Source organism: Stigmatopora argus, chromosome 5 (assembly GCF_051989625.1).
Source record: "Stigmatopora argus isolate UIUO_Sarg chromosome 5, RoL_Sarg_1.0, whole genome shotgun sequence".
Classification (NCBI taxonomy): Eukaryota; Metazoa; Chordata; class Actinopteri; order Syngnathiformes; family Syngnathidae; genus Stigmatopora; species Stigmatopora argus.
This window is the reverse complement of record NC_135391.1, coordinates 13575111-13601254: the sequence shown is the minus strand read 5'-3', so window position 1 is coordinate 13601254 and position 26144 is coordinate 13575111. Positions and strand designations below refer to the sequence as shown.

Genomic DNA, 26144 nt, shown 5'->3' with positions numbered 1-26144 from the left:
CCTTAAAAAAAAAAAATACCAAAAGAGTTTCTGCCTTTAATACGGAGATTCAGCACTTATTTTCAAGAGAAAATCATCCAAAAGACTCTGCAGCACCCTTAATGAATAATAAAAACATTTTCTAAAACTGTTGATAACCTTCAAGGTTGTAAATTAATATATGCAAGAGACAAAGGGGAAAATATGGCGTATCATGAAGAGCAGACTTTTATGTAACGCAGTCAGCTGCTGATGTGATAGTGTGTGACTAAACTCGAAAAGGCACTCAGAACCTTAAAACAGAAAAAGTCAAAAGTTCACTGAATACTTTTGCTGAAAAATGACAACTGGAGAGGTTTTCAGAGACATCTCTATTGAATAAGCCTACAAAAGTTTCAAGAAGCAGTGGATAAATTCTAGTACTGTCAGGTCATCTCCAAATATTGGACCCGATAATCGGCCTGACTGATTATCGGTCGATCACTACTATATATGTATATTTATATGTGTATGTATATATCTATGTGTATGAATATGTACATGTGTATGTATATATGTAAGTGTATGTATATATATATGTGTATGTATATATGTATGTGTACGTATGTGTGTATGTATGTATATATGTATCTGTATGTATATAGGTATGTGTAAGTACGTGTATATATATATATATATATATATATATATATATATATATATATATATATATATATATATATATATACTATATGTTTATCATAGTCTACAATTTTGAGTTGGAGTGTCCATTTTAGGCCAAATATATTACACCTGTGTGCTCTGTGCTAAAAGGTAATGCATGGTGTGTATTTGGGATTAAGTGATGATTTTATGGCGTTTAGTAAATGGTCACAAGGTGGATCACTGTCTTTGTGTTTTGTTTGTCCTTGCAGCAGCCAAGACTTTGCTAAACAAGAAGGCTGACGTCAAGGTAAGAATGCTCCAATCTTCCTTTGTTGTCCTCCCTCCTCATTTTGTCATTTTATATAGAAATGTTTTGATAATTTTAGGGCCTACGATTGAGAGCTACAAAAGAATTCAATATATAAAGTTGTTTAGTAATTCCTGTATTAATAGTATATGATCGTGGTGATTTATGATCAGGCCCCAAGGGGGGAGGGTCTATGAGAATTCAGACCTTTTATATTTTTCCTTTCGAATAAATTGAAATCCTCTATTAAAACTCAATTTTTTGTAGAGGTGACTGAATATCCTTTACATTTACTAATGCAACTCTTGACCAAAGGATTAACCTGGATTCCAATTATAAGACCCCATTCCTCCCTAAAAAAAGTATTAATAAAAAAAGAAAGATTTAAAGAAGGGGATGTGTGGCGTCAATTTAACGAGTCTTTGGGGAATAAATTTTCATCATCAATGAGGGGAAGGATATGTGAAATGTATATATATGTACATGTACTTGTAGAACAAGTGTGAAAAATTTAACAAAAATAAAATTTATATTCAATCCAAAATATTAAATATTTGGAAATGTCCGTGAAAAGGGTTCTGAAAGAAATCTGTGAATTTGGTGGATTTATTGGATTTTATATATGAATTGTCAAGTAAAATTCTGGGCGATATACTGCATTTGGCCACCCTCATGCTTTCACGTCCGTACGTGGGAATAATGTGTGGGTTGATGTCAGAAAATTATCTTTGATTGACAGCATTTTTTTTAGTGTTGTCATATGTAAAGATTTTTTCCCTCCCTCATTCATTCATCCCATCTGTGCTTTTTAACGACATACAAATGCAACACAGCCACCAAGACTTGTACACCACCCACTTATGTGGGGGTGTTTGTGTGTGTATTTGAATTTGACCGGGCTTCCAAGAATAGCTGCCAGTCTGGACGCTGGAAACTCAGTCGCTAAAAATAGGTGCATTGGTTGCCTAGCAACAAGCTCCTTTTCATGGTCGCATCATCAGCAACTTTGCCATGAATGTTTCATTGGCTTCCTAAATTTGCTTCTCTCTACTCCGCCTCCTTATTGCTTAACCATTTTATATTAACACATCAAAATGTTCTTCTTCTGTGTGCGATGACATGAAAATACAAATGACATAACATGTTTTTGGCACTGGAACATTTATATATTTTATGTCCCTCCTTGTATTGGAAATAAGTACCGTATTTTCACGACTATACAGCGCATCGTATTTTTAGCCGCAGTGTCAGTAACGAGTGCTATTTCTGTAATTTAAACACACAAAGGACGCACCGTTTTTATAGACGCAGCCAGGCATGTCAAAACATACACCAGCTTAAACATGCACGCTACACCCACACGCTAAAAACACGTTTTTAAAAAGGCAACAGAAGCAAAACTGAGTTCGGTTGTACTTTATTTAGCCATTTTACAACGTACTCACATCATCATTTCATTTTCGTGACTTGGTCGCAAATCAAAAGTGAAAAAAGCCATCTGGTCGCTTGACATACGCCTCACGTAGCCATAATCTCATGTTGCAGGTCGATATTCATCCATATATAATATGTATTATATATATATATATATATATATATATATATATATATATATATATATATATATATATATATATATATATATATATATATATATATAGTTCGCAGTATAGCTTTTAATGCTCTGTTGACGTCAACATCTAGCGGCAGGATTTCTTTTGTAAATACAGCCAAAATGACGGTGAGGACCAAATTAGTGTGTTTGCCGTCATACTGGGTGTATTGACAAAAGAACTATATATCCCAGCAGTCACTGCGCAGTACTTTTTCTACGGGAAAAATAGTAGAGTCGGAGGCTGCTTGCCGTACTTGTGAGAGCTGTAGAGGATGGTGTACCCTATCGACTGATTTATTTTATTTTATCGTGATAACATTTTTAGTATTGGTCCATATATAAAGCGCACTGGATTATAAGGCGCCCTGTCTATTTTGGAGAAAATGTAAGACTTTTATGTGCGCCTTATAGTCGTGAAAATACGGTAAAGTTGTTCACATGGGGACATCTCGTTGAAATGGTGGTGATGTTCTGAAGGAAAAAAGACCCCAGGGATTGCGGTCCACTATTATGCTTCATAAGTATTTGTCGTATTTGAACTTGTTTAGGAATAAAGGAATATTTTTTTCCAGTTTTAATAGTTTCTGCAATTTCCTATACGTAGTTGAAATAGATTTTTCTAGCAGGTAAGGAGAATTCAATAAATAAATAAATACAAATCTCATGCTCATAAAAATGGGTTGGCATGGTAGTCTTGTAGTCTGGCGTATATTCTGGCAATAATAGTAGGTTTTTTTGTACATGAGATGGTTGTGATCGCCCTGGGTTATTTTTCACTGATTGACCAGTGGTCTGCGTAATGTGTTGAGAGCACTGTAAAGGCACAACACAAATCGTATTTTGGGAGTGCGATGGAGCGCGAACACATTTGTGCCTACAATGGAAAGGAAAGGCCAAGTTTTGCTTCACTTTCCGAAGTAGCCGTTTTCAGCTCTTTTGCCAGTGGTTTTTCATGTTTTTAATTATTTTTAAGATCACAGAACATGTTACTGTGTGGTACCTCTCCCACACTCCTGCTTACTGATACAACATATACTCCACACATATATACTGTATTTTCCACACTATAAGGCAGACCTTGGCTCATCTTTCAATTTGTGTCATATTTTAAGCGCAGGGTGGCCCGGCGACCCAGTGGTTAGTGCATCGGCCTCACAGTTCTGGGGTCCTGGGTTTGAATCCAGGTCGGGCTTCCTATGTGGACTGTGCATATTCTCCCCGGGCCTGCATGGGTTTTCTCCGGGTACTCCGGTTACCTCCCACATTCCAAAAACATGCATAATAGGCTGATTAGACACTTTAAATTGCCCCTAGGTATGAGTGTGTGTGTGAATGGTTGTTTGTCTCCTTGTGCCTTGCGATTGGCTGGCCACCAATTCAGGGTGTTCCCTGTCAGCTGGGATAGGCTCCAGCACTCCATGCGACCCATGGGAGGATAAGCAGTTCAGAAAATAAATTAATGAATGGATATAAGGTTCACCTGATTATAAGACGCAGTAGTAGTAGTGGTGGTGGTAGTAGTAGTTAGAAATTGTATTATACATACAGTAGATGGAGCTGTAGTAGTAGGGGGGGTTGTGTTATAGCTCCACTAGCTGGAGCTTTAGTAGTGTGTTGTGGTCTAGATCCACTAGATGGAGTTGTAGTAGTAGTAAAAGCAGTAGTAGTAGGGGTTGTGTCATACATACACTAGATCAGGGGTGGCCAAGTCAGGTCCTCGAGAGCCCCTGATGATTTGATGTGTTGGTGGAGGGAGATATGGAAAACAGACCGGATAGGGGCTCTCGAGGACCGGCCTTGCACTCGATGAAGCTGTATCAGTAGTAATGTGGGGTATTATACAACCACTAGAATGAGGTGTTATTAGTAAGGGGTTTGTGTTATAGATCCACCAGGTGGAGGTGTAGTAGTAGTGGTTAGGGGGTTGTGTTATACTTCAACTTGACTGAGCTATGTTAAAGGGAATTTCATACACTAATTAACCAATATTATCCATATACAAGGTGCACGCTTGAGAAAATTGTCTTTTAGTCTCACTTTATAGTGGTGAAAATCCTGTACATTTTGTGTTGGCATGTACTACAATCCCGAAAGTTTTAGTTTTCAAGCCATCCCGTTTCTGTCCCATTTCATGTGCAGTTACAAATGACACAGATTTGGAGTAAACTCATCAATGGCAGTGAACATTTGGATTATTATTGATGAGTTTACAGTACTTGTCAATTGCTTTCATATCACAAGCGATGCAATTTTTAGGCTACGTTGCAAGCTGACATCCAGAAGCATGCACACGCTGTGTTTGTAACTCTTGGTGTTTTATTTTCCTTCCTCACGCTGTCCTCGCACAGCCTCAGACAAACAGCAAAAACGGCATAACCACCAGCCACAAAGGAAACATCCCTTCACCCGCTCTGGTATTGAACCACCTTACTACATACATCCTTACTGCACCGCCTTTCAGGCCCCCCGCTGCCTTTGTGTGTGTGCATGCGCCCCTGTGCCTGCTTGTTTATTTGCGTAAGACCACCTGCCGCCTCTCGCCCGCTTTGTCAACAGCATGAGTCTGTTTTTTTTTCTTTGTCATGCTGTTTGTGCTTTAAAACGATACATATCCAGTGTCGTTAATTACTTCACATACAATATAAATTCATCCGTTCATTAAATTAAAAAAATACTTCTATCTGATATTTATTGTAACTGATTTTTTTTTCAAAATGCGCATTTTGGTATAATTGTGTGTTACTCACTCAAAGCAGCATAAATATGAATTTTATGAATTTTAGAATACTAAAGAGGACAAGCCTATTTGGTCCGAATCTTTTCTATGCAAATTATGGTGGTGATAGATTATATCTAGATTTATTAAGATGTAAACTTATCAACTGAATGCCCTGGTACATCTTTTTATGATGGAATAGTTGGTATGTACCAATGATACTAGAAGTTATGAATAATTCCTGTACTTTTTTCTCTCGTTTTTTACATCATCATTATTCCGTACATATATAATTCTGAATAGTAATAGATATGCATTGAGGATAAAAAACCTTAGCTTCATCTTGTACATTATTTTATTTGGGGAAAAACAATGGGAACGGACTGCTTTGATAAGAAATTATTTTGTGCAGAAAAAAAAACAATATTACAATTCTTCTGATCAATATTTCCATGTAGTATTCATAATTTTTTGAGTCTGTGTAGAAAAGTGTGCATGTGCATGCATATGTGCAATTGTTGGCTTGTGTCCTTTTCCGCTGATATTTTTGACTGATTTCTCTTCCCTACAAACATCATTTTGTCTTTTCTACTAATTGGCGCTTCTTTGTTTCATCTCATTTCCATCTTTTTCACTCTTACAATCAACTACCTCCTTCAATCTCTTTGCCCCATAGGAGCCTCAGACCACCGTAATCCATAACCCTGTGGATGGGACTAAGGTACACCTCACATTAAAGGGAAAGACAACACCTTATCATATGTGATAGATCTGTAAAAACAGCTTCAGGAACAGGTTAAGAAAGAGTGAGATCAATTTAATAGGAAATAGGTTTATTACCAGACTGCAGGATGGGGAGAGAGCTCGAACAGCTGTGAACCGCTCACAGTCTGTTGTCCTTGCAACTCTCTCCGAATGACCAGTGGGTCAGTCTTTATATAGGAAAACAGAGTATAGTATAGTTTCTATGACAACGACCACACTTTGGGCAAAGTCTGATAAATAAGTGGCAATTCTCCATGACAACGACCAAACTTTGGGCAAAGTCTGATTCATCAGTGGCAAGTCTCCATGACAACGACCAAACCTTGGGCAAAGTCTGATGAATCGCTGTCAAGTTTCTATGATTACGAGGTTTCTATACTTACAAAAACTGATACAATATGAACAAGCAATTGCCAAGCGTCTTTGTTCTCTTATCTTACAATCTTATCTTACAATATGCATCCCAACAGGAATAATCTTGTTAAGTCAAAAATGAAAATACAAAATTAACATTTCCTGATGTTTAATAGGGGAGGAATAAAGTCAATAAAAGCCAGTATAACCCAAAATGAGCCGCTCTTAGTGGGCTCTGACATTTTATCAATGCCGGTATTATTTTAGCCAGTCAAATGCGAGTATCCCAGATTTCCCCTTCCTCTTCGTGGTGTCAGTAACACCCATAGTCCCATGCACCCGTGTTCAAAGTCTATCTGTTTTCATTCTGCCCAGTGCTCGCAGAGACATTACACGAGGGAGTTGCGACGAGAAAGACAGTGCCCATCCCATGATGTTCTTATGAGCAGCCTCTCGCGTCCGCTGTATGCTCGTAGATCAAAATCTGTCTCGTATCTCAAGATAAATATTTGCCCAAAATTTTACTCGTATCTCAAATTGCTCGTATATCGGGGCACTCGTATGTCGAGGTATTACTGTATACCTTATACTTTACAGTGTATACTGTAAAGAAGAAATGGACAACAACTGTGAAATCACCCATTCCATATAAAACTAAATATTCTCCTTAATCAGAGTTTTAAAAAAAATGCAATTTGAATTCATAGGAAATACCGTCTTTTACATGAGGGTCATTTATGTATACTAGGTGTTGCCTGTCTCTTAGTAACCCATACAGCAAGTCCTGAACAAAACTTGTCCTCCTGTTTGTTTTTCTCCTCCTACTTCTTACTCAGTTCCTTTTTTCCATCCTGCCTTTATCTGTCAGCTTCGCTTTATTTGTACGTGTTTGCGTGGGCACGCTTGTATTTTTGTCTGTGATCAAGTGGATATGGCGCGAGTGCATGTCTCCTACCTTTTGTGTTCGTTAGCAGTGCATGCATACACGCGCCAACACTCCTCAAATTGTCCGATAACGCCAACATTGACCTCTTTCCTGTTGACATCTTGTGCTATATGTATGTCAATCCTGGAGGAAAGTAGACGAAAATGGGCGATTATGGAGAACAACTAGCCCACTGCCCTGTTTTTTTCTATTAAACCGCTTGTCTTTTTGCGTGTGCACTTGTCTGTACATCAATGTACCACATCTGAATATAGTTCCATTTTAAAAGTTACCCGTGTGTTAACCACCAGGAATCATCGGACAGTAGCAACACCACCGTGGAAGATGAAGATGTAAAAGGTAAGAAGAAATGTACACACATACTTTCTCTCTCCCGGACACAATGCATTACAAAATGTGCATTTCCATACGTACACTCCCCAAAACTACCACCCCAGTAACCTACACAAAACATACACCTGCAAGGAAACACATACATACCTTGCAGTCTTGAAAACACACATATACACAAGCAGTTCGGTCCTTACTTAAAGATGCTTTAAGGTCATTTTGAAGATGTTCTTCTAAATACATGAAATTTGTGGTACTCGGACGTTTGGTCCCCGGACGTTTGGTCGACCGGACGTTTGGTCGACCGGACGTTTGGTCGACCGGACGTTTGGTAGAATGGACGTTTGGTAGAATGGACGTTTGGTAGAAGGGACATTTGGTAGAAGGGACGTTTGGTCGCTGGGTTGTTACTGTTGAAACCAGCTCTCAAAATTATAATCATGAGAGAGAGAGAGTGAGTTTAATATCTAAATATCTAATATCAAAATATCAACAGTAAACTCTGTCATAATTTGACAGCGAGCGAATTCGGCGACCAAACGTTCGTTCTACCAAACGTCTGTTCTACCAAACGTCCGTTCTACCAAACGTCCGGTCGACCAAACGTCTTTCGACGAAACGTCCGGTCACGGAAATCAGTTTGAAAAAAAGTGCTGAAAACATGGGCGCAAGCTGAGAAGTCAGTTCTGAGTATCTGATTCATAGGCAGAAACTTTTTTGGTCTGAGTTTTGAAGGTTTTGTTTTATTGTTTTAGGTGGGTTTAAAATACAAATTGTTGTCGTCACTACTTAAAGCTCAGTGTCATCGCTGCTTTCTGCCCCCATTTTAGAGTGAGTGTCATCTGATTACTTTAAGCACGGATGGCGAATCAGGATTTTGGGTGCGAGTCCAAGTCCTACTATCTGTTCGCTAGTTATTCTTCCTTGAAGACAGTCAGAAAGCTCTCATTTTGAACGCAAAGTTCTCTAGCCGCACCTGGATCGTGAGCCTCATCCAATTGTTCATATCTGTTTAAAACCTCCATCTAAAACAGCTAACAACTTTCTTTAGTCCTAAGAGCAATTTGGGAGAAGGAGGGGGCTTAAGAAGGGGAGAGGTTCCCAATTTAGCCTAGGCAGAAAACCAGAGGCCCATTGGCTGGGGAACTGTTAAAGGCATACCGCGAGATCACGGCATTCACTGGGCAAATCAGAGGACGGTGTGTCCGATATCAGGCTAGATCCTGGTGGTCCCAAGTGCGTGGACAGAGGGAATATTAGCGGTGGTGGTCTTGGTCAGATCTTGTCAGGTCAGTAAATGGTCGACAGCTGCTTGCAACCCAACACCTGCAGTGTGTAAGCTTTTGTAGCCATTCTGGTGAGCTCATGTTAGTCTATCTTAGCTTTTCGTGGAGCAAAAATTTGAAGCTAAAGTTCTCATATTCCTCAAGGCTCATGTTTGTTGCCTTCTTGAATTAGTATTCATATTGTTTTAAACCATTTAAGTTCTGGAAGCAGATGCTTTTAAATGAATGGATGTTTTCTTACTTGTTCTAAAAAATGAGTTATGTTATGCTGCTTCATGCTTCTGAAGCTTAACTGGTATTTTTCACAATTCAAAACTTTGCACTGGCTTTCAATTGATTCAAACTTGGTAAAAGAGTGAAATTTGTTTATTCACAACAGATTGCGTATTACATTTCTCTCAGTGTAAGTATCAGTTCTAGAGTAGACAATGGTGCCTTAATGGTGACTTGAGTTGTCATTTGGTCATGTTTCTATTTCACTTCGAAGCAAAGACTAGCGATATGAGCGCTGCATATTGATGTTTAGTTTTAGTTTACGACCATCAAAGCATAAAACAAAGACACAAAATAGTAAGTAGTAATTGTATAGATTCATATCTTAAAGAAAAAGACAAGCGCTAGTATAAACGACTTGTATGTGAAAGATGGTTGCTCCCAAAATTGTAATTTTTCTCAACTATGACAACGGACAAAATAGTGTTTAAACACCAACATTGTTTTTTAAATAGGTACTTGAAATGACAATTATTTCATGTCAGAGTGAATCATTTTTATCACGATCGAGTGAAAAAAATAGCCAATCATAATGAACCAAACTTTGCACCTTCATTTATTTACGTACAATGCCAATTTAACATCTGGCATGACAGGCTGTGATGCTTCAACCAGTTCATTTATTTTGTTGGCATTCCCAACCAATTTTCGGGAGGCACTTTCCATTTATTGTCATTTTTCCTCAGGCTACTTGTCATTTTTCTCTTGCCGTGTGTGCTTTGTGATTTGCCAACATAGTCTTGACACACAAGCAGCACTCCAATCCTTTTATATGGCGCCCTTTATTCATTATGTAAGGTTTGTCAAGGTTAGAAAAGGGGGCATTTCTTCTTACTTTTTACGGATGCAAGTTAGTTGTAACCAACCCATTGTCTCCTTCTCAAGGACGAGTGTGAAGTAGTGTTAGACCACATTGATTTGCGTCCTTCCTCCACCCAGCGGCGGCTAACTTGCTGAACTGCTGGGCTCTGTACACAGGGGCTCAGGGCCCGGGTAGGAGGAGGCCCACCCAACAAGCCACTCTCCCAGTCCAACCCCACGCCTGTCTCCACCCTCCTGGTGTACTCCCCTTCGCACGTCCCCTGTTGTCCTCATGCAGAGTAAGTTGACTAGTGAGCAGTCAGTATGTTTCCATGGAGATGAGACGCAGAAGGCCCGTTCACATGGTGACGCTCCGACCCCATCAATAAAAAAACACCTACGAAGGACGGCTGCAGTTCCCCATGAAAACAATGTAGTAATCTTGCAATGCAGTAGAGGGCAGTGCAGTTTCACAAAAACAAAAAAATATAAGATTTTTGTTTGTGTTAGCAAGGCTTCTGAAAGAGCCCCTAAATCAGGGGTCTCAAACTTGCGGCCCGCGGGCCAACTGCGGCCCGCGGGACGATAATTTGCGGCCCCCGTCTTAATATGAAAGATCGATTTTTTTTTTTTAAATTTTTTATTTTTATTTTTTTTTTTTTTTTACCCCTTTCCCCATGATGGCGCCGTTTAAGTGGCAGCCAGTGGCAGTAGCTCTGTCCACTCATGTTTTTCTTGTTTTACAGCATGTTTTACATGAAAAATTAGAGGGAACATTGACATGCACCTGCTTGTGGCAGGTGTGATACTGGTGTGCCGATAGCGAGCAATGATGATGTCGTGACCGGATGATTCGCCTAAAGACGTTTCGCCGACGGACGTTTGACAGACGGACAGGTCGTGCTAGTATTTGTTAGTTTAATGATTAAATACAAATACTAGTATTTGTATTTAATCATTAAACGCTGTTTTCAGCTGGATTTGACCGAATTTGAGAGCATTTTGAGCCGTTTGGCGAATGGACGTCTATAGACATTTTTTTGCCTCCATCGCGATATCATCCAGTATTTGTATTTAATCATTAAATGCTGTTTTAGGATGGATTTGACCCGATTGCTGTCATTTTACGGCTCGGTTCTGCTACATCTGCCTGCCCAAGAGTGCTTATTCCCGGACTGCCATTGATGGTAGACGAACATTGATTTTTACTATAATTTGGACAACACCGGCGGCGGGCCGGATTAAAAATCCTAACGGGCCGTATATGGCCCGCGGGCCGAGGTTGAAAAACTTGTACACACACGATCCGGTGGGGCGAGCGTTCGAATCCCGTTTCGGCGAAACCTCTGTTCGGCCGAATGAACGTTCGGTGGAACGTCCATTCGGCGACCTGCCTGTCTGTAAAACGTCCGTTGGCGAAACGTCTTTAGGCGAATCATCCGAGTACCGATGATGTCGCTCACACTGGTACTCAGTGCGCTCAGGGAGGTTGTCTTTCTGCTCAGACCAACAAAAAATTAGAGGGAACTTTGGTTCGGAGCTGAATGAACCAATCACGGTGAGGTATACGGCTCTGGAGGGCGGGACATCGGCCGGGCTGTCCAGTGCCTCGCTCACTCACTCATTCCTCCAATCAGCTGGGCGGAGGAGAAGCCGTGAGGCCGATCACTCCGCTCGGCGCGCACACTCCTCCGCTGCTCTCAGCATAGAACTGAATGAGGCGCTATGATCCGTGATCCAGCCTGTGTCAGTGTCTGTAGCCATATCCGCGATTGAAACGGAGAGCGAAAGTGCACATGCGCCACAAACCCGCGCGACTGAATGTGAAAGATCAACCCGAGACTCATTCCAAGTGGAAAAACATATTACAGAGCCCCAGAGATGTCTCTTTCAAAGCCTGCCGTGAAGAGAAAGGTCGGTGATGAGCACAGACAGTTTCAAGAAAAGTGGGGAGTGCAATATTTCTTTGTTGAACACAGGGGCACCCCGACGTGTCTCATTTACACTGAAAAAGTTGCGGTGCACAAGGAATACAATTTGAAACGTAATTGTACTATGAGACATGCTGAGGAGTACGAAAAATACCAGGGAGATGAGAGAGCCAACCAGGTTGCCAGTCTTAAAACACGTCTTCTGAGGCAACAGGATCTCTTCAAGAAGGCTACCAAAGACAGTAATGCAGCAGTCAAAGCTAGCTACGCCGTTTGTGAGTTGATTGATCCTGTGCTAAGTGATCCCAAATGGCTCATGGACTTGGCTTTTCTTGTTGATATCACACATGAGCTTAATGTACTGAACAAGAAGCTACAAGGCCAGGGGCAACTTGTCAGTGCTGCCTATGACAACGTGAGAGCATTCTGCACTAAACTTGTGTTATGGAAAGCCCAGCTCTCTCAGACAAACCTTTGCCATTTCCCAGCATGCAAGGCTCTCGTGGATGCAGGCACACCATTCAGTGGTGAGGAGTATGCTGAGGCCATTTCGAAGCTACAGGAGGAATTTGATCACAGATTTGCAGACTTCAAGACACACAAAGCCACATTTCAAATTTTTGCGGACCCCTTCTCCTTTGATGTGCAAGATGCCCCTCCTGAGCTTCAAATGGAGCTCATTGACCTGCAGTGCAACTCTGCACTCAAAGCCAAGTTCAGGCAGGTGAGTGGAGAAGCAGACAAGCTTGGGCAATTTTTGAGAGAGTTGACCCCCAGCTTCCCTGAACTTTCCCGAAGGTTCAAGCGGACCATGTGCCTTTTTGGGAGCACATACTTGTGTGAGAAGCTCTTCTCCACCTTGAACTTCAATAAGTCCAAGTACAGGTCCAGACTTACTGATGAGCATCTTCAAGCTCTACTGAGGGTCTCCACTGCTTCCTCCCTCAAGCCAAATGTGACTATGTGAGAAGAAGCGCTGCCAGGTCTCTAGCAGCAAGGAGTAGGCAAGAGAAGCCGTGTTCAGAATATTTCATGTTCAATGTTCCATTCAAGTTCAGAAAGTTAAAGGTTAAAGAGCTGTTAATACAGACATTTGAAACGGAATAAAAATAATTCATTTTCTCTACTTAGCCAGCCAGTGTATATCTACTGTATGCTCATTAGTATTATTTGGTTTTGTATTACTGATTGATTTATTTTTTATTCATCTTTAAGTTAATTTATTTAATTCATTATTTTTTGTTAAAAAATAAAGATATTTGATAACGTTGGAATGTTTTATCAGTGCTTTTCTTGTGGAAATCCTGATGCGGCCCAGTCTCACCCAGACTCGGCCTCTAGCGGCCCCCAGGTAAATTGAGTTCGAGACCCCTGCCCTAAATCCTCTGTTGACATTCAAAACTTTTCTTCCCCAATCATTTTCATCCATTGCGTCACCGCCCGCAGTCGTCGTTTAAAATTCAACCTTTCTATGAAAAAGCAACCGCTTGATCAGATCCGATCTTGCAATCTGACAAAATCCGATATTATCTGATGCTGCAAAAATAGCCGTATCAGATTGTAACATCATTGTAACTATTTAGCTCTTCTAATAGACTTTCTGACCTTGTGTCTCATTCCACTGCACAAGCTATGAAGGTTCAAAAATCATTTTATCAATTGAGTTGTACGAGCTTCGACTTGCCCTCATAATTTATTTGACTAATTGACCCAAAACATTTGAAGAGAACTCTGTAGTCGACATGTCGTCCAATTGTACACATCCAATTCGGTGGCATCTTGTCCAGTGTCACGGCTCACAGACCTGGTGAGCAGCGTACGACGGGCGCAGCCGCCCCCAGCACCTGTCCTCGAACCCGGCGGGGCCCCGGCTCTGGTTCCGGTTTCTAGACCGGTGCCTCCAACCACGCAAGCCACCTCCCCTCCTACCTCTCACTCCCTTTCAAGTCCCTCCTCAAATTCCCAGAGTAAGTACATATCCAGGTTTGGGGGTGGAGGCACGTAGCAAGCTGGGCTTGGCCAGCAAAGCATTGTGGGTCGAGTTGCTTTGAAGTCTTTGTCAGTTGTTGATGCATCGCTTGGTTGTTTGAAATTGACCCCTCTGAGTATTTAGTGACATGAGCATGTGTGTTTCTGTGTTTGATGGTTGTCAAGATGACAAGCAAGTTGCCTGTTTCAGTTTTGAGGCCTCCCCCCGTGCATCCACTTCCTGTTTAGTCTATGGAAACATTGCAGTGTGCTCACTGTGGGAATTAGCTTACATTTTGGAAACTAACTGCATTCCATAATCACGTAAATAATATTTATGAATATTATGCTGCAGTAACGCCACACAATATTATATAGGAAATCAACTCAACTTTTCCATTGCACAAAAAAAGTAGAGATTGACCGATTATCGTTGCCGATATTTGGTAATTTGACGTACATCGGCCTTTTTTCAATCTGATCGCCTGGGGTTTGCAGGCCCGGTTGAGGGAGTGGCTAGCGCGTCGGCCTCACAGTGGGGGGACCTGGGTTCAAATCCAGGTATGGACCTTTCTGTGTGGAGTTTGCATGTTCTCCCCGGGCCTGTGTGGGTTTTCTCCAGGTACTCTGGTTTCCTCCCACATTCCAAAAACATGCATGGTAGGCTGATTGGACACTCTAAATTGCCCCTAGGTATGAGTGTGAGCCTGAATGGTTGTTTGTATCCTTGTGCCCTGTGATTGGCTGGCCACCGATTCAGGGTGTCCTACGCCTCTGGCCCGGAGTCAGCTGGGATAGGCTGCAGCACCCCCGCGACCCGCGATAATGAGGATAATGCTGTTCAGAAAAATAGATCGGCCGTGGTTATTTTGGCTCAGATGTCTCCTTTTTTGAACTTGTGTATCTGAATCTTTTAACAATCATCAGGATCTTCTTATATGTGGTGCTGACACCCTCCCTAACATAAACAACCTGTCACAGCTGCTCATTAAGGGATCTTTTATCTTGAACATATCAAGAGACTTCAATTTGGCACCTTTTGTTGGTAATGTGATGCGTCTCAGATGCCCTCCCTCCAAACTCCACACACCACCACCCATGCAAATTTTAATATGTTAAGAGCAGCAGTGCAATGTACAATTTGAATTGTACATTGGTGGTTATGCCCCATACATCAACATAGGTAAGTTGTAAGAATCCTCAATATATTTCTTAATAGTAAATACATATGGGTAAAATTGATCATTTTCCCTTTCTCATTTCTTAAGGATATCGATATATGCGTTCGTGGGTTTGTGTGTGATTTAATAAAGCTATACGTATGTATAAGTTCAAGGCTTGCATTATTAATTTAGATGACACTTTTACTGAAAATCAATATCGGTTATCATCTCTTCTAACTACTAATAATCAGCATCGATCTTGAAAAATCCATATTGTTCGATCCCTACCAACCTGTCATTTGTTTAAATTGGTAATTCAAATGTCCCTCTGCAGCTCGCAAACAGGAAATCATCAAGATCACCGAGCAGCTCATTGAGGCCATTAACAATGGAGACTTTGAGGCTTACGCGTGAGTATAATCCTGATCCTGTCACTTTCCTTTTCCAATTTTTCTGACCTCAACCGAAAGCATTTTGTCTTTCCTTCTGCAGCAAAATTTGCGACCCTAGCTTGACGTCTTTTGAACCCGAAGCACTTGGCAACCTGGTGGAAGGGATGGACTTCCACAGGTTCTACTTTGACAACCGTAAGTCAATCACCTGGCCAGTTCGCTAATTCATTAATTAGACAGCAATCCCGTTCAAGCTTAAGCTTATTAGGCTGTTGGTACGTCAGTAAATCGCATTTTTGGCAGGGAAATCGCTTATTTGAACAGAAACCAAGAACAAACATACCCTAGAGCAAGGGTGTGGGTGTCAGACTCGGGTTGGTTCGCGGGCCGCATTAACGTCAACTCCATTTCATGTGGGCCGGACCATTTTAGATATAATATTTTGATTGTTTTTTTTATAAATGGATTAAAAGAACTGGATTAAAATCATTGAATATTCCGTTTTTTATAGAACTAAAACTGTTTATTTTAGCTTTTTTAAATATATTTTTAGATTTTACAAAATGTTTTTTGAACTAAAAACACAGAAAAAAATGGTTAAAAAATGACAATTATTGATTTAAAAGGGGGAAAATCAGGAAATTTAATATACATCTATACTCTTCATTTTAATTTGATCCTAAAACAGAAAGTCGGCACTCATGATTTTCTTTCCCGGGCCATACAAAATGATGCGGCGGGCCAGATTTGGCCCCCGGGCCACCACTTTGACACGTGCCCTAAAGTAACAATAGTAAAATGTAAAATAACAGGCTAAATAATGTTTGAGTTCAAATGGTTAGTCATCTTATTTGTTTGGCGGCCACTCTGTTAACGAGCTAGTTATTTAATTAGACTGTCATTTTTTTATTTACAAGTTATTTAAGTGATACTGATAGTGATATGTGTGCTGTCCATTCACCCAGTGCTAGCTAAAAACACCAAGCCCATCCACACGACCATTCTAAACCCTCACGTGCACCTTATTGGCGAGGACGCCGCCTGCATCGCCTACATCCGCCTCACGCAGTTTGTGGACGGACAGGGTCGACCGCAATCCAGTCAGTCGGAGGAAACCCGAGTATGGCACCGCAGGGACGCCAAGTGGCAGAACATACACTACCACTGCTCCGGAGCTCCTGCGGCACCACTACAGTAGTCAGGTAGGTAGGTGCCCATCACATCACAATCTAATCTCAACAACTTTGCCGCTCGCTCTTCCGATTCTCCCGTACAAGACATCAATGTATAACTTCAAAGAAATAGTGCTAATTGGACACCTTGTCTAACCCGATTGGTAACAGGGAATTGAGTTTGACAAGGTTTTGCCCCGTCTGACCTGCATTGCTTGATGCAAGTACAGTGGTACCTCAAGATACGATCTTAATGCATTCTGGGACTGAGCTCGTATGTCAATTTACTCGTAACTCAAATGAACGTATCCCATAGAAATGAACTAAAAACAAATTAATTTGTTCCAACCCTCTGAAAAAACACCAAAAACAGGATATTGGATTGGAAAAACATTTGTATTTGTTCTAATTCGCCATCTATTAACAAAGTAACAAATAACTAGTGGTTTAATATTAATAAACTATATACACTTCTTGCTCTCGCAGCCTTGAAAATAAGTGCTTAATAGGATCAAAACCTTTAGAAGCCTCTAAAAAACACAAACTGACTATAACTCGCAATAGCCAAAGAATGCACAATAAAGGGGAAAATACATTACATAGCGATTTATCCGAAACAAAGAACAAGCCTTATACATTAAAGTAACAGTACAATAGGGACAACAGAAAAACAAAGTGGGCACCGGTTTATGTAACAAATTAACAGTTTGTTTGGATAACTATAGCCTAAAACAATATAACAAGCTGTTTGCGGTCATAGAGAAAAAAAATATAACATATATATATAAGTTGCACTTGAGTGTTAGTCGCGGCCTCAGCCAAACGATGCAGAACATTCGACTAATAGTCCGGAAAATACGGTATTTCCTAACCAATTAATTTATTGCATATATGCAGAAATCGGTGCCATGCTGATTTTAAATTCCAAATTGGTTGTCAGTTGTTACAGTATGCTTTTGTCTTGGATGACTGAGGCCAGGACAATAGATGACATTAAATCAGGTAATAAACTATGATAAGATCAAAGAAAAATAGATTGCCAAAAACACAGTCTGTGGCTAAGAACTTTCTGGTGTGGTGACGCTGCACCACTCATTTTATTTACGGCCGATAGCACAAAGCATTTCCTCTGGCCTAACAACCATATCGTTCTTAATAACTACATCACCGATTCTAAATGGCCGTATGCGTCATGTTCTCTAAACTGGGATGTAGCTGATAACAGTTGTTCCTTGGTTCCAGCCTGTTAGACGGGCAGACCTGGGAAATGTGAGACGCTCCTTGTATGTAAGTAATGGAGCCCATTCAATGCTTAGCCTTGTAAGCACCTTGTTTTCAAGCCCTTCTCTATTCACCTTGGCCATGAGAAAGCGGCCCTCGGGTTACAGTGGTAAACAGTTTTTGTTTTTTTTGTTCTCAAAATGTGTTTTTTATGTTAGGTTAGAACTTTATTTCATCCCGTATTCGGAAAATGTCTTGGTTGCAGTAGCAAAACAGACACAAGACACACAAGACATTGTAGACCTAGGTAAAAAAAAACTGGAGCCACACACAGGAAGTCCACAAGGTGGGGACCTTCTGCAGACTGAGACTGAGGATGTTTGCATCTTATAGTACATTTTATTGCTATCAACTTCATCCAGTGTTGTGCCAAAGTAAATAGATTCTCTACACTCAATAAATTATGATGTACAGTTATACCTCGGTACTTTGCAGATGGACGCGCAGATTTAACACATTGCGGCTTGGATCTGCCAAATATTTATGAAAAGTTTAGAAGAGTATGTACATTAATACAAACTTGAAATGGGGGATAAAAGGCAGGTCATAATTGGAGAGTATTTTACTGGGCACTAGTGTCTATTAGATTAGATAACTTTATTCATCCCGTATTCGGGAAATTTCATTGTCACAGTAGCAAGAGGGTGAGAATACAAACACAGAAAAAGACATTTTAGACATAAATAAATAGCTAATAAATAAGTTATTAAATAAATATAAATACATAAATATATAGATAAATACATAAATAAATATATAAATATATATATATATATATATATATATATAAAAATAAATATATAAATAAATATATAAATAAATAGTATATAAATAAATTAATAAAAACATAAATCTAATCTAAAGTCTATCTAGAGGGTTTTAAAAGTCCAAATAAATACTGAATAGACACCATAAAAACACTGCATCGCGGTTATTGACATAATGCGGCAGATCTCAGTTTAAAGGTATTATTACCTTCTGTTTAATTTTGTTCAAATTTACTTTCAGGTATTCAGAAAAAAAATGAATTGACCAAACCTGATTATTCTGTTACTACTCTGGCATTCTTTCTGAAATGTGTGCTTGTCAAGCAACTTATAAGCATTCCAACTTCCACATTTGATATTGTTATGGTGTCGAGCGAAAAAAGTGACTGTATCACTTTAACCTCCGTTGGGTGACTTTACCTATTTAATTACTCTGCAGTAATGTACGGTGTAAAGCATGACACTAAACCACGTATTTTCAACAATATTTTGCTTTTCCAGATGTGCGTGCAAGAGAGCCTTCAGTTATTTTATCAGGTGGGAGGAAGAGGATGATGAGAATAATCATGAGCATCATGAATTCGACCTTTACAGCACTTTCCTCACAATAAACACACACACACACACACATTTGTGTCACTCCACTGGAAATATTATATTAAGTTTAAAGTTTTCCTTTTACTCATGAATTCTAGTCATTATTATTATTAAACATTTGTAAACAGTAGGTTATTTTTTACCATGAACATGACTGATACCTTAAATTTGTAGTAAAGTTTTGTTTTCTTTTCTTTATTTAGGAAGCATGCATCCTCGTGGCTATTAAGTGTAACATTTTACGTGGGTTTGTGGGTGTGTATACACGGAAAAATCTCTTTCAGGTAGAGTATGTAAACACTATTTTTAAGTCTAACTTTTAGATTTTTTTGCAATGTCAGCAACCATCAAATGGGGATCGTTTTCCCACAATTCTTTTCAAATTGCAAAGGTTTCCGACACTCAGCTGAGACGAGAATCTGTTGATTCTTTTCTTCAGCTTTTGAAATGTATTATTAAATCATTCTCAGATTTTTGGGGAAGATTTTTCAGCCTCAATGGTGCCAAACTTTGAAAATCTAATATTTCGGTTGAATTTACTAAACATTGCTGTTGGTCACAGCTACTTGTATCTGGAATAAACACAAAAAAATATTGCAGTGGAAATATAAGATAGATTTTTTGGGAGAAATTAAGGTATTTGTTTACTTCTTGCATGTCAGTTTTGTAATTTGTTTATTATACTCTGTTAGCCTTGATGTTTACACCTTAACTCATGTCTTTAGAAGCTTTATAATAGCATTTTTATTATAATTATTATTATTATTGTTACTTTTATCTTCACCAGTGTCTTCCCATAAAAATTGATGACTATTTTTAAGGTTAGGAATTCACGTGCCCAAAAAATAATGCTTCATAAAAGTAGAATTAATACTTATATTTGAACAAATAATACAAAATATAAAAATTAAAAAAAATAATACAGTTAGTTTAAAGGGTCTGCTGGTGTTTTTGGTGTTGTGTTTTGTAATTTTTTTCTATATTTATATTTCAACTCTGACATATAAGAGATATTGTGCTGTTTTTTTTATGTTGATTCATAGTTTTGAAGCTTTCTGATACTTTTTTTGATCAGTGATTAAATCAGTGCCAATTTTTCCTTAAATTTTACATTTAACTTTTGTTTTAGCAATAGCCCAAAGCATTATTAATGTAGTATTAATTTTTTTGCACAGCCTAATTATGTGGGCCAATTGTTGACACTATTCCAAACATTCAACCTTTCCTCATCATGAGATTTTTACAAGTTTAAGTATTCTTAATTATGTTTTTTTCCACAGTATTTATCCTAAACTATTGACGAAAAAGGGCAACCCGTAGAACAAAAAAAAACAACAACTCACAACTCATAAAATGGATTAGATATGTATTCATATTTTTCCAAATCTTTAAGATTATATGGCATTGAACATTATTGCCCTCCTATAGTTTTTGCTTAAATATTATGTTGCTAATAGCAGTATAACACCAACCCAGATGCTTTGTCAGTTTTTTTTGCAGTGTTTGTTAGCATTAAGCTAACCAGATGTTACTAAGGCAGTTATTTCATTGTTTTAAATAGTTGTGTGTTACAGCTCTTTTAACTGGAAGTGGATTAAATGTATTGAAGCCTCTTTTTACAAAGAATTGTTTACCTGTTTTGTTAAAATGGTGCTTGTTGTGAAGTGAGTTGAATTCATGAAATAGCGCACATGTATCTCCTTTTTAATGCTCGTTAAGTCAAAGCTAAAAATTCATTGAAATGATGGCTAACATCTCAAAAACGCAAAAATCGGGCCGCTTTTATTTTAAGCCATTACATTTGTTCGTACATTTTTTTCCTGGAAACAAAATGGGCCCTTGATTGGTCAATGAAAGTCTTTGAGAGGATTTTCAGTCTTTGCTAGAACAAGAACTCAGTTGGCTATTTTGACTATTTAAGGAAAAGGTACTCTTGTCTGGCCTCATCAGTATTAGTTTTCCACAGTATTAAAGACAAGGCTTTTCCGTCGTTTATTGGCTGTTTTTGGAATCATTCACCTAATTACTGAATAGAAATTTTCATAAGAACTACAGTATCAACTGGGCATAAAGTTTACTTAAAAAAAACTTCCATCCCTTTTATGAGGGGGAAAAACACTGCATTTTAAGTATATGATATTTTTTAAATACCTATATAGCTATTTTTGTCTCGCGATGATCTAATACAGATGAATATATTAAATGATGAATCTATCCCAAGATTAGACAATCACCAGTAAAGCACAAAACCATGAAAAGCTTCCAATCCTTCTCATTTATTCGATTTCAACCTTTTAGATATCTTTTTCCTGTTTTCTTTGAGAGTTTGTTTGTACTTTTTTCTTGTTGTATAGTGCTACTTTTTTGCTCTTGCTTGGGTGACTTGTGCTCAAAAGTGTTCTCAATAAAATTATATTGACATGTAAAGCTGCAAACCTGCTTTTTTTTTGAAACATCAGTTCAATTACAGTATTTGTTCATTTATATTTAAATTTTTAATACAGAACATGCCATTTTTCTCTTTCTTAATGAATTAAAATCTTTGTTTTTGTGTTATTTTGGCACTCATTCATCTTTGGTTTTGTGCAATACCCCCCTGGTGACCACCCATTCACAAAGCGACCAATCCTTATTGATTTGTCCAGTTCAACTGCATTCTTGTGATTGTTGTTGTCAGATGTGTTTCTCTGCGTTAGAATATAAACACTATAGCCACTTTAAAAAAAACTACAGCAAATTATTGGCTTGAAGAGTTTAAACAGTCGCTTCAGTGCATGTCTTAAAGGGACTAAGGAAATTGAAATGCTGTTTAAATTCCCAATGACTATTTAATTCAATAAAACACACACAACTTGAGGGAAATGCGTTGCCGAATAAATTAATGGAATAATTGGAAAGAAGGGGTCAGTCACGCAAGCTTGACCAGCCTCTCGCTAGCCTCCCATAGCTTTTTGGCTATGCCGGCATCGCGGGCAAATGGTCGCAGGGTGGCTGCCCGGCAGTCGACAAAATAACCGCCGCCCTGTTTAGCCGCCTCATCCGCCACGGCGCAGTAGATCACGGTCTGTGCGCCTGCCTCACAGGTAACAAAGAACATCCACATGAAGACCCGCATCACAGTCCGGAACAAGAACGAGTAGTGGCATGTCCAGTCGCTCTGCACGAAGCCTGTGGACAGAATAATACAGAGATTAACAATTGCTACAATTGTAATCAGCCATCCGCATTGTTTTTTTTTCTGATAGCCCGACATTAGCATGTTATTTATTTATCTGGATTCCTTGTTTCCTGTCAACAAACACTGTTGTGTTTGTAAACCTGGAAATGATTGACATCCACAAACACTTCATATTTTATACAAACAAAAACCTGATTAAAAGTATACAAACGGGTGGCTGAACTCCGCATAATTTTCCTTGTTTTGAATTTTTTATGATTAGTCAACTAAGTGTCACACTCTTTATTAGAAAATTGCTAATATTTTCCCCCAGAAAAACTCATGTCAAATCGTGTGATTAAAAAAAATGGCAAAAAGATGAATCCCTCTGGATTGTCCCTTTAATGCAGTTCTTTGTAATATGATTTAGGCTTTTCAGTAGGATGCCTGCCATTGCTTGTGTCTATCCGTACATGTACGAATTAATGAGGTTTCTCACCAGGGTGAACGGCGTATGAGGTGACACCCTTCCCTTGCATGAGGCGGCCTAGCTCATGGCTGAAGTAAATATTGGCCAGCTTGCTACGGCAGTATGTGAAGAAGGGCAGCAGGTTGTAGTTGAGGTCCCGGAAGTCCAGCTTCTGGTACTTGTAGTTGGAGCAGGTGAGTGTGACCACACGGCTCGGGGCGCATTCTTTCAGGCGGCCCACTAGCAAGTTGGTGAGTAGGAAGTGGCCCAGGTGGTTGACACCCAGGCACATGCTGAAACCGTCGTCTGTCCAGTCCAAGACGCCTGGTACGGCTGGAAAAAAAAATCTCTAATCATAAAATGGCCTATATTGTATCACAATACTGATATGTCACCATCTCATCTCATTTTCTGAAACGCTTCATGCTCATTAGGGTCGCTGGTGGTGCTGGAGCTGACTCCGGGCCAGAGGCGGGGGACACCTTGAATCGGTGGCCAGCCAATTGCAGGGCACAAGGAGACAAAGGACAACCATGCACACTCACACCCATACCTAGGGGCAATTTAGTGTCCAATCAGCCTACCATGCATGTTTGTGGAATGTGGGAGGAAACCGGAGAAAACCCACGCAGGCCCGGGGAGAACATGCAAACTCCACACAGATGGACATGACCTGGATTTGAACCCAAGACCCCAGAGCTGTGAGGCCGACGCGCTAACCACTCGCGCCACCAGGCCACAGATATCACGATATAATACATTTTTTATTATTGTTGTAAACGGCTACAACAATTATGAGAGGTTCTCACCCACTCACTTTATTTTTGAATTGACATTAAACTTTAAATGCGTCAAGTAGTGCCGCAACTTACAACTACCCAGTGTAAACAGAAGCAGCACAGTAACATAGATATTTTTGCTCAAACATAAAGATATTTAATTAGCTACTGATTCCTGTTACTACTGGTTTGCTATTTTAAGACTCCCACATAGTTCGCATTATGTCATTAATCATTCAAATCATATTGATATGGGTTTGTACTCTGTTGTTTTTGTGTTGCGTGGATTACTTGTGTGGCTATTTTCGATTGTCTTGCATGTATTATTCACATTATTCACCTGCGTTATTTATCAAGATGTCGAGCCGCTTCTCCTGCTGCAGGAACGTTTTGCAGAAGTCCCGCACCGAACGGAGGTTGCCCAGATCCAGGTCCATACTGACGACCGCTAGACTGCGACTGCGGAACTTGATCTCCCGAACGGCTTGCGCTGCTTTGTCGGCGTCCCGGCAGGCGATCACCACGCGAGCGCCTCTTGTTGCCAACGCCACGGCAGTCTCCTTGCCAATGCCGGAACTCGCCCCTGGTGTGTAGAAGAAAGGTAACAATTTCTTTTGAATGTGGAAGGAAACCAGAGTACCCGGAGAAAACCCACACAGGCCCGTAATATAAAGTACATTTAATGTAGAAGAAAAAGGAAAAAAGGAACGCCTCGAGTGTAGCCTAAAGTAATATCACTCGTTCACTGGGCGCCAGGTAAACACATTTAAAAATAAAAGTTAAATCTAAAAACCAGGCTAAATTTTTACTGGAAAATATTATTTACAATACCACATACGACTGCTACCCTCTAAAAAAATATTATTAGAAAAGCTCAAATTGAATTGTATTTTTGAGGGGTATTATTCGTTTACGTATTTCCTGTCTTTTAACTGTGTTAGCAGTTATAATAATTGAAATATTAATTGTTATATTTAAGTGGACTGTGCCCTACATCTATTAATCACTTTTTTTTTTCTTATAATGGTTCAAGAAAGCAGTAAATCACATTACGCTGAATGTGACAGTTTTCTGAAATTTATGTCCTCACTCACATAAAATATAAATAAATAAAATATTTAAAAAAAAGGTTACCCTTTATTAAATATAATTTAACCTCAAGCGACCCTGTTAAACCCTGTTTAAGAATATTAAAAACACTAGCTTCTAATATTCAAAAAAGTTGTTACCCTATTAATGTAATAATGCCTCATTATTGTAAATGAAGAACATGCATGTAAGTATGTGTATGATTTGAACAAGACTACAGTAATGGTTAAGACACAAAATGGCACATTTGAAGCCGTTTACCCGTAATAAGAACCGTTTTGCCGTCCAGTCGTTTGATGTCGGTGCAGAATCGGCTCTTTTTAATCCATTTCAAGAGGAAAAAAACGACCAAAGAAGCAATAACAGTGTAATAAACGTACATTTTGACAGTCGAAGCTAAAAACATCCGCTAGCTTGTTAGCTCACAGACACTCAATGACCATCGTGTTGTCAATTGATAACTGTCAATTTGTTGGCCATAATAAGTGCTTATACGACATGTTAAAATATATTTCATTTAGAAATGTTCAAACTAAATTGGATCTCCGAAGCTTGTGTCACTCTGATAAACTTCCGTGTGAAACATTATTTGATGGGAAACAAAATCTCCAGCTCAATCGCACCGTAAATTCATCATATAAATACGTTTTAAGGAATATATGTTTTATTTACATTTGAATAAGTAACAATGAAAACATTAAATTGCATTTGTATATGTTTATTTTCAGTCTATTTTTTAATTTTAAAAGCATTTTAAAAGTCTAAAAAATAATAATTGTTGTTTGCATTATATTTCTCTATTTCTATTTCATTCCCAAAGCAACTGGGAATACACTAACTTTTTTATTTTTTATTTCATTTATTTTTTTAGGTGCCTTGGTGAGACCGAGGGGAAATCTCCTGTGGGTTTTGACCCTCCTTGTGTGGAGTTTGCATGTTTTCCCTGTGCCTGTGTGACTTTTCTCCGGGTACTCCGGTTTCCTTCAACATGTCAAAATCATCCATGGTAGGTTGGTTGAAATTGTCACTAGGTATGGTTGTGAGCGTGAATTGTTGTGCCCTCATTGTGTGGGCCTAGTGCCTACAGTTGCCTAGGATATGTTCCAGCACCCTCGTGATCCTTGTGAGGATAAGCGGTGCAGACAATGAATGAGTGATTAGAAAATAAACAGGAATCACACTAAGAAAGGAGACATAGAAGAGGAGCAGGTATTTGATAGCAGACTTAAAGACAACATGCAGGTCTCTTTCGTAGAAACCTCATTGGATCGATTGTGATCGACCAGTTGATCGCCCAGGTACAATCGGTATATCGTCTGATGGTAAGATTTGATCCACAAAATGTGCCCAGTGCAATACTCA

At 39.3% G+C, this 26144-nt stretch overlaps 2 protein-coding genes across 9 annotated transcripts in view; one reads left to right on the top strand and one right to left on the bottom strand.

Annotated features, from left to right (window-relative positions):
* camk2b1 (calcium/calmodulin-dependent protein kinase (CaM kinase) II beta 1) overlaps nucleotides 1–21723 on the top strand; it is a 45344-nt gene extending 23621 nt beyond the window's left edge. For 2 of the 8 annotated variants that reach the window (XM_077601688.1, XM_077601685.1), the window contains 8 exons: nucleotides 894–931; nucleotides 4895–4960; nucleotides 5939–5983; nucleotides 7618–7666; nucleotides 15414–15489; nucleotides 15572–15666; nucleotides 16437–16673; nucleotides 19193–21723. In XM_077601688.1, coding sequence (XP_077457814.1) covers nucleotides 894–931; nucleotides 4895–4960; nucleotides 5939–5983; nucleotides 7618–7666; nucleotides 15414–15489; nucleotides 15572–15666; nucleotides 16437–16669 — 602 coding nt within the window. In that variant the 3' untranslated portion in view covers nucleotides 16670–16673; nucleotides 19193–21723. The remainder of the gene's footprint in view (nucleotides 1–893; nucleotides 932–4894; nucleotides 4961–5938; nucleotides 5984–7617; nucleotides 7667–15413; nucleotides 15490–15571; nucleotides 15667–16436; nucleotides 16674–19192) is intronic. The other 6 variants (XM_077601691.1, XM_077601687.1, XM_077601690.1 and 3 more) reach the window with 3 other exon arrangements.
* LOC144074971 (retinol dehydrogenase 14) lies at nucleotides 19500–25339 on the bottom strand. The gene is made up of 4 exons (XM_077601693.1): nucleotides 25044–25339; nucleotides 24034–24276; nucleotides 22945–23247; nucleotides 19500–22456 (listed from the first exon to the last, which is right to left on the bottom strand). Exons 1-4 carry the CDS (start codon nucleotides 25186–25188, stop codon nucleotides 22197–22199), a joined length of 951 nt encoding a protein of 316 aa, XP_077457819.1. The 5' UTR covers nucleotides 25189–25339; the 3' UTR covers nucleotides 19500–22196.
* Between the last annotated feature and the right edge of the window lie 805 nt (nucleotides 25340–26144).

Bases quoted from the DNA above. Each gene is read 5' to 3' on its own strand.
- LOC144074971 (XM_077601693.1), bottom strand. From the start codon at position 25,188: ATGTTTTTAGCTTCGACTGTCAAAATGTACGTTTATTACACTGTTATT. The intron at 24,277-25,043 runs GTAAACGGCTTC...TCTACACACCAG, and splicing joins CAAAACGGTTCTTATTACGG to GGGCGAGTTCCGGCATTGGC. The intron at 22,457-22,944 runs GTGAGAAACCTC...TTCTGTCCACAG, and splicing joins CTCATACGCCGTTCACCCTG to GCTTCGTGCAGAGCGACTGG.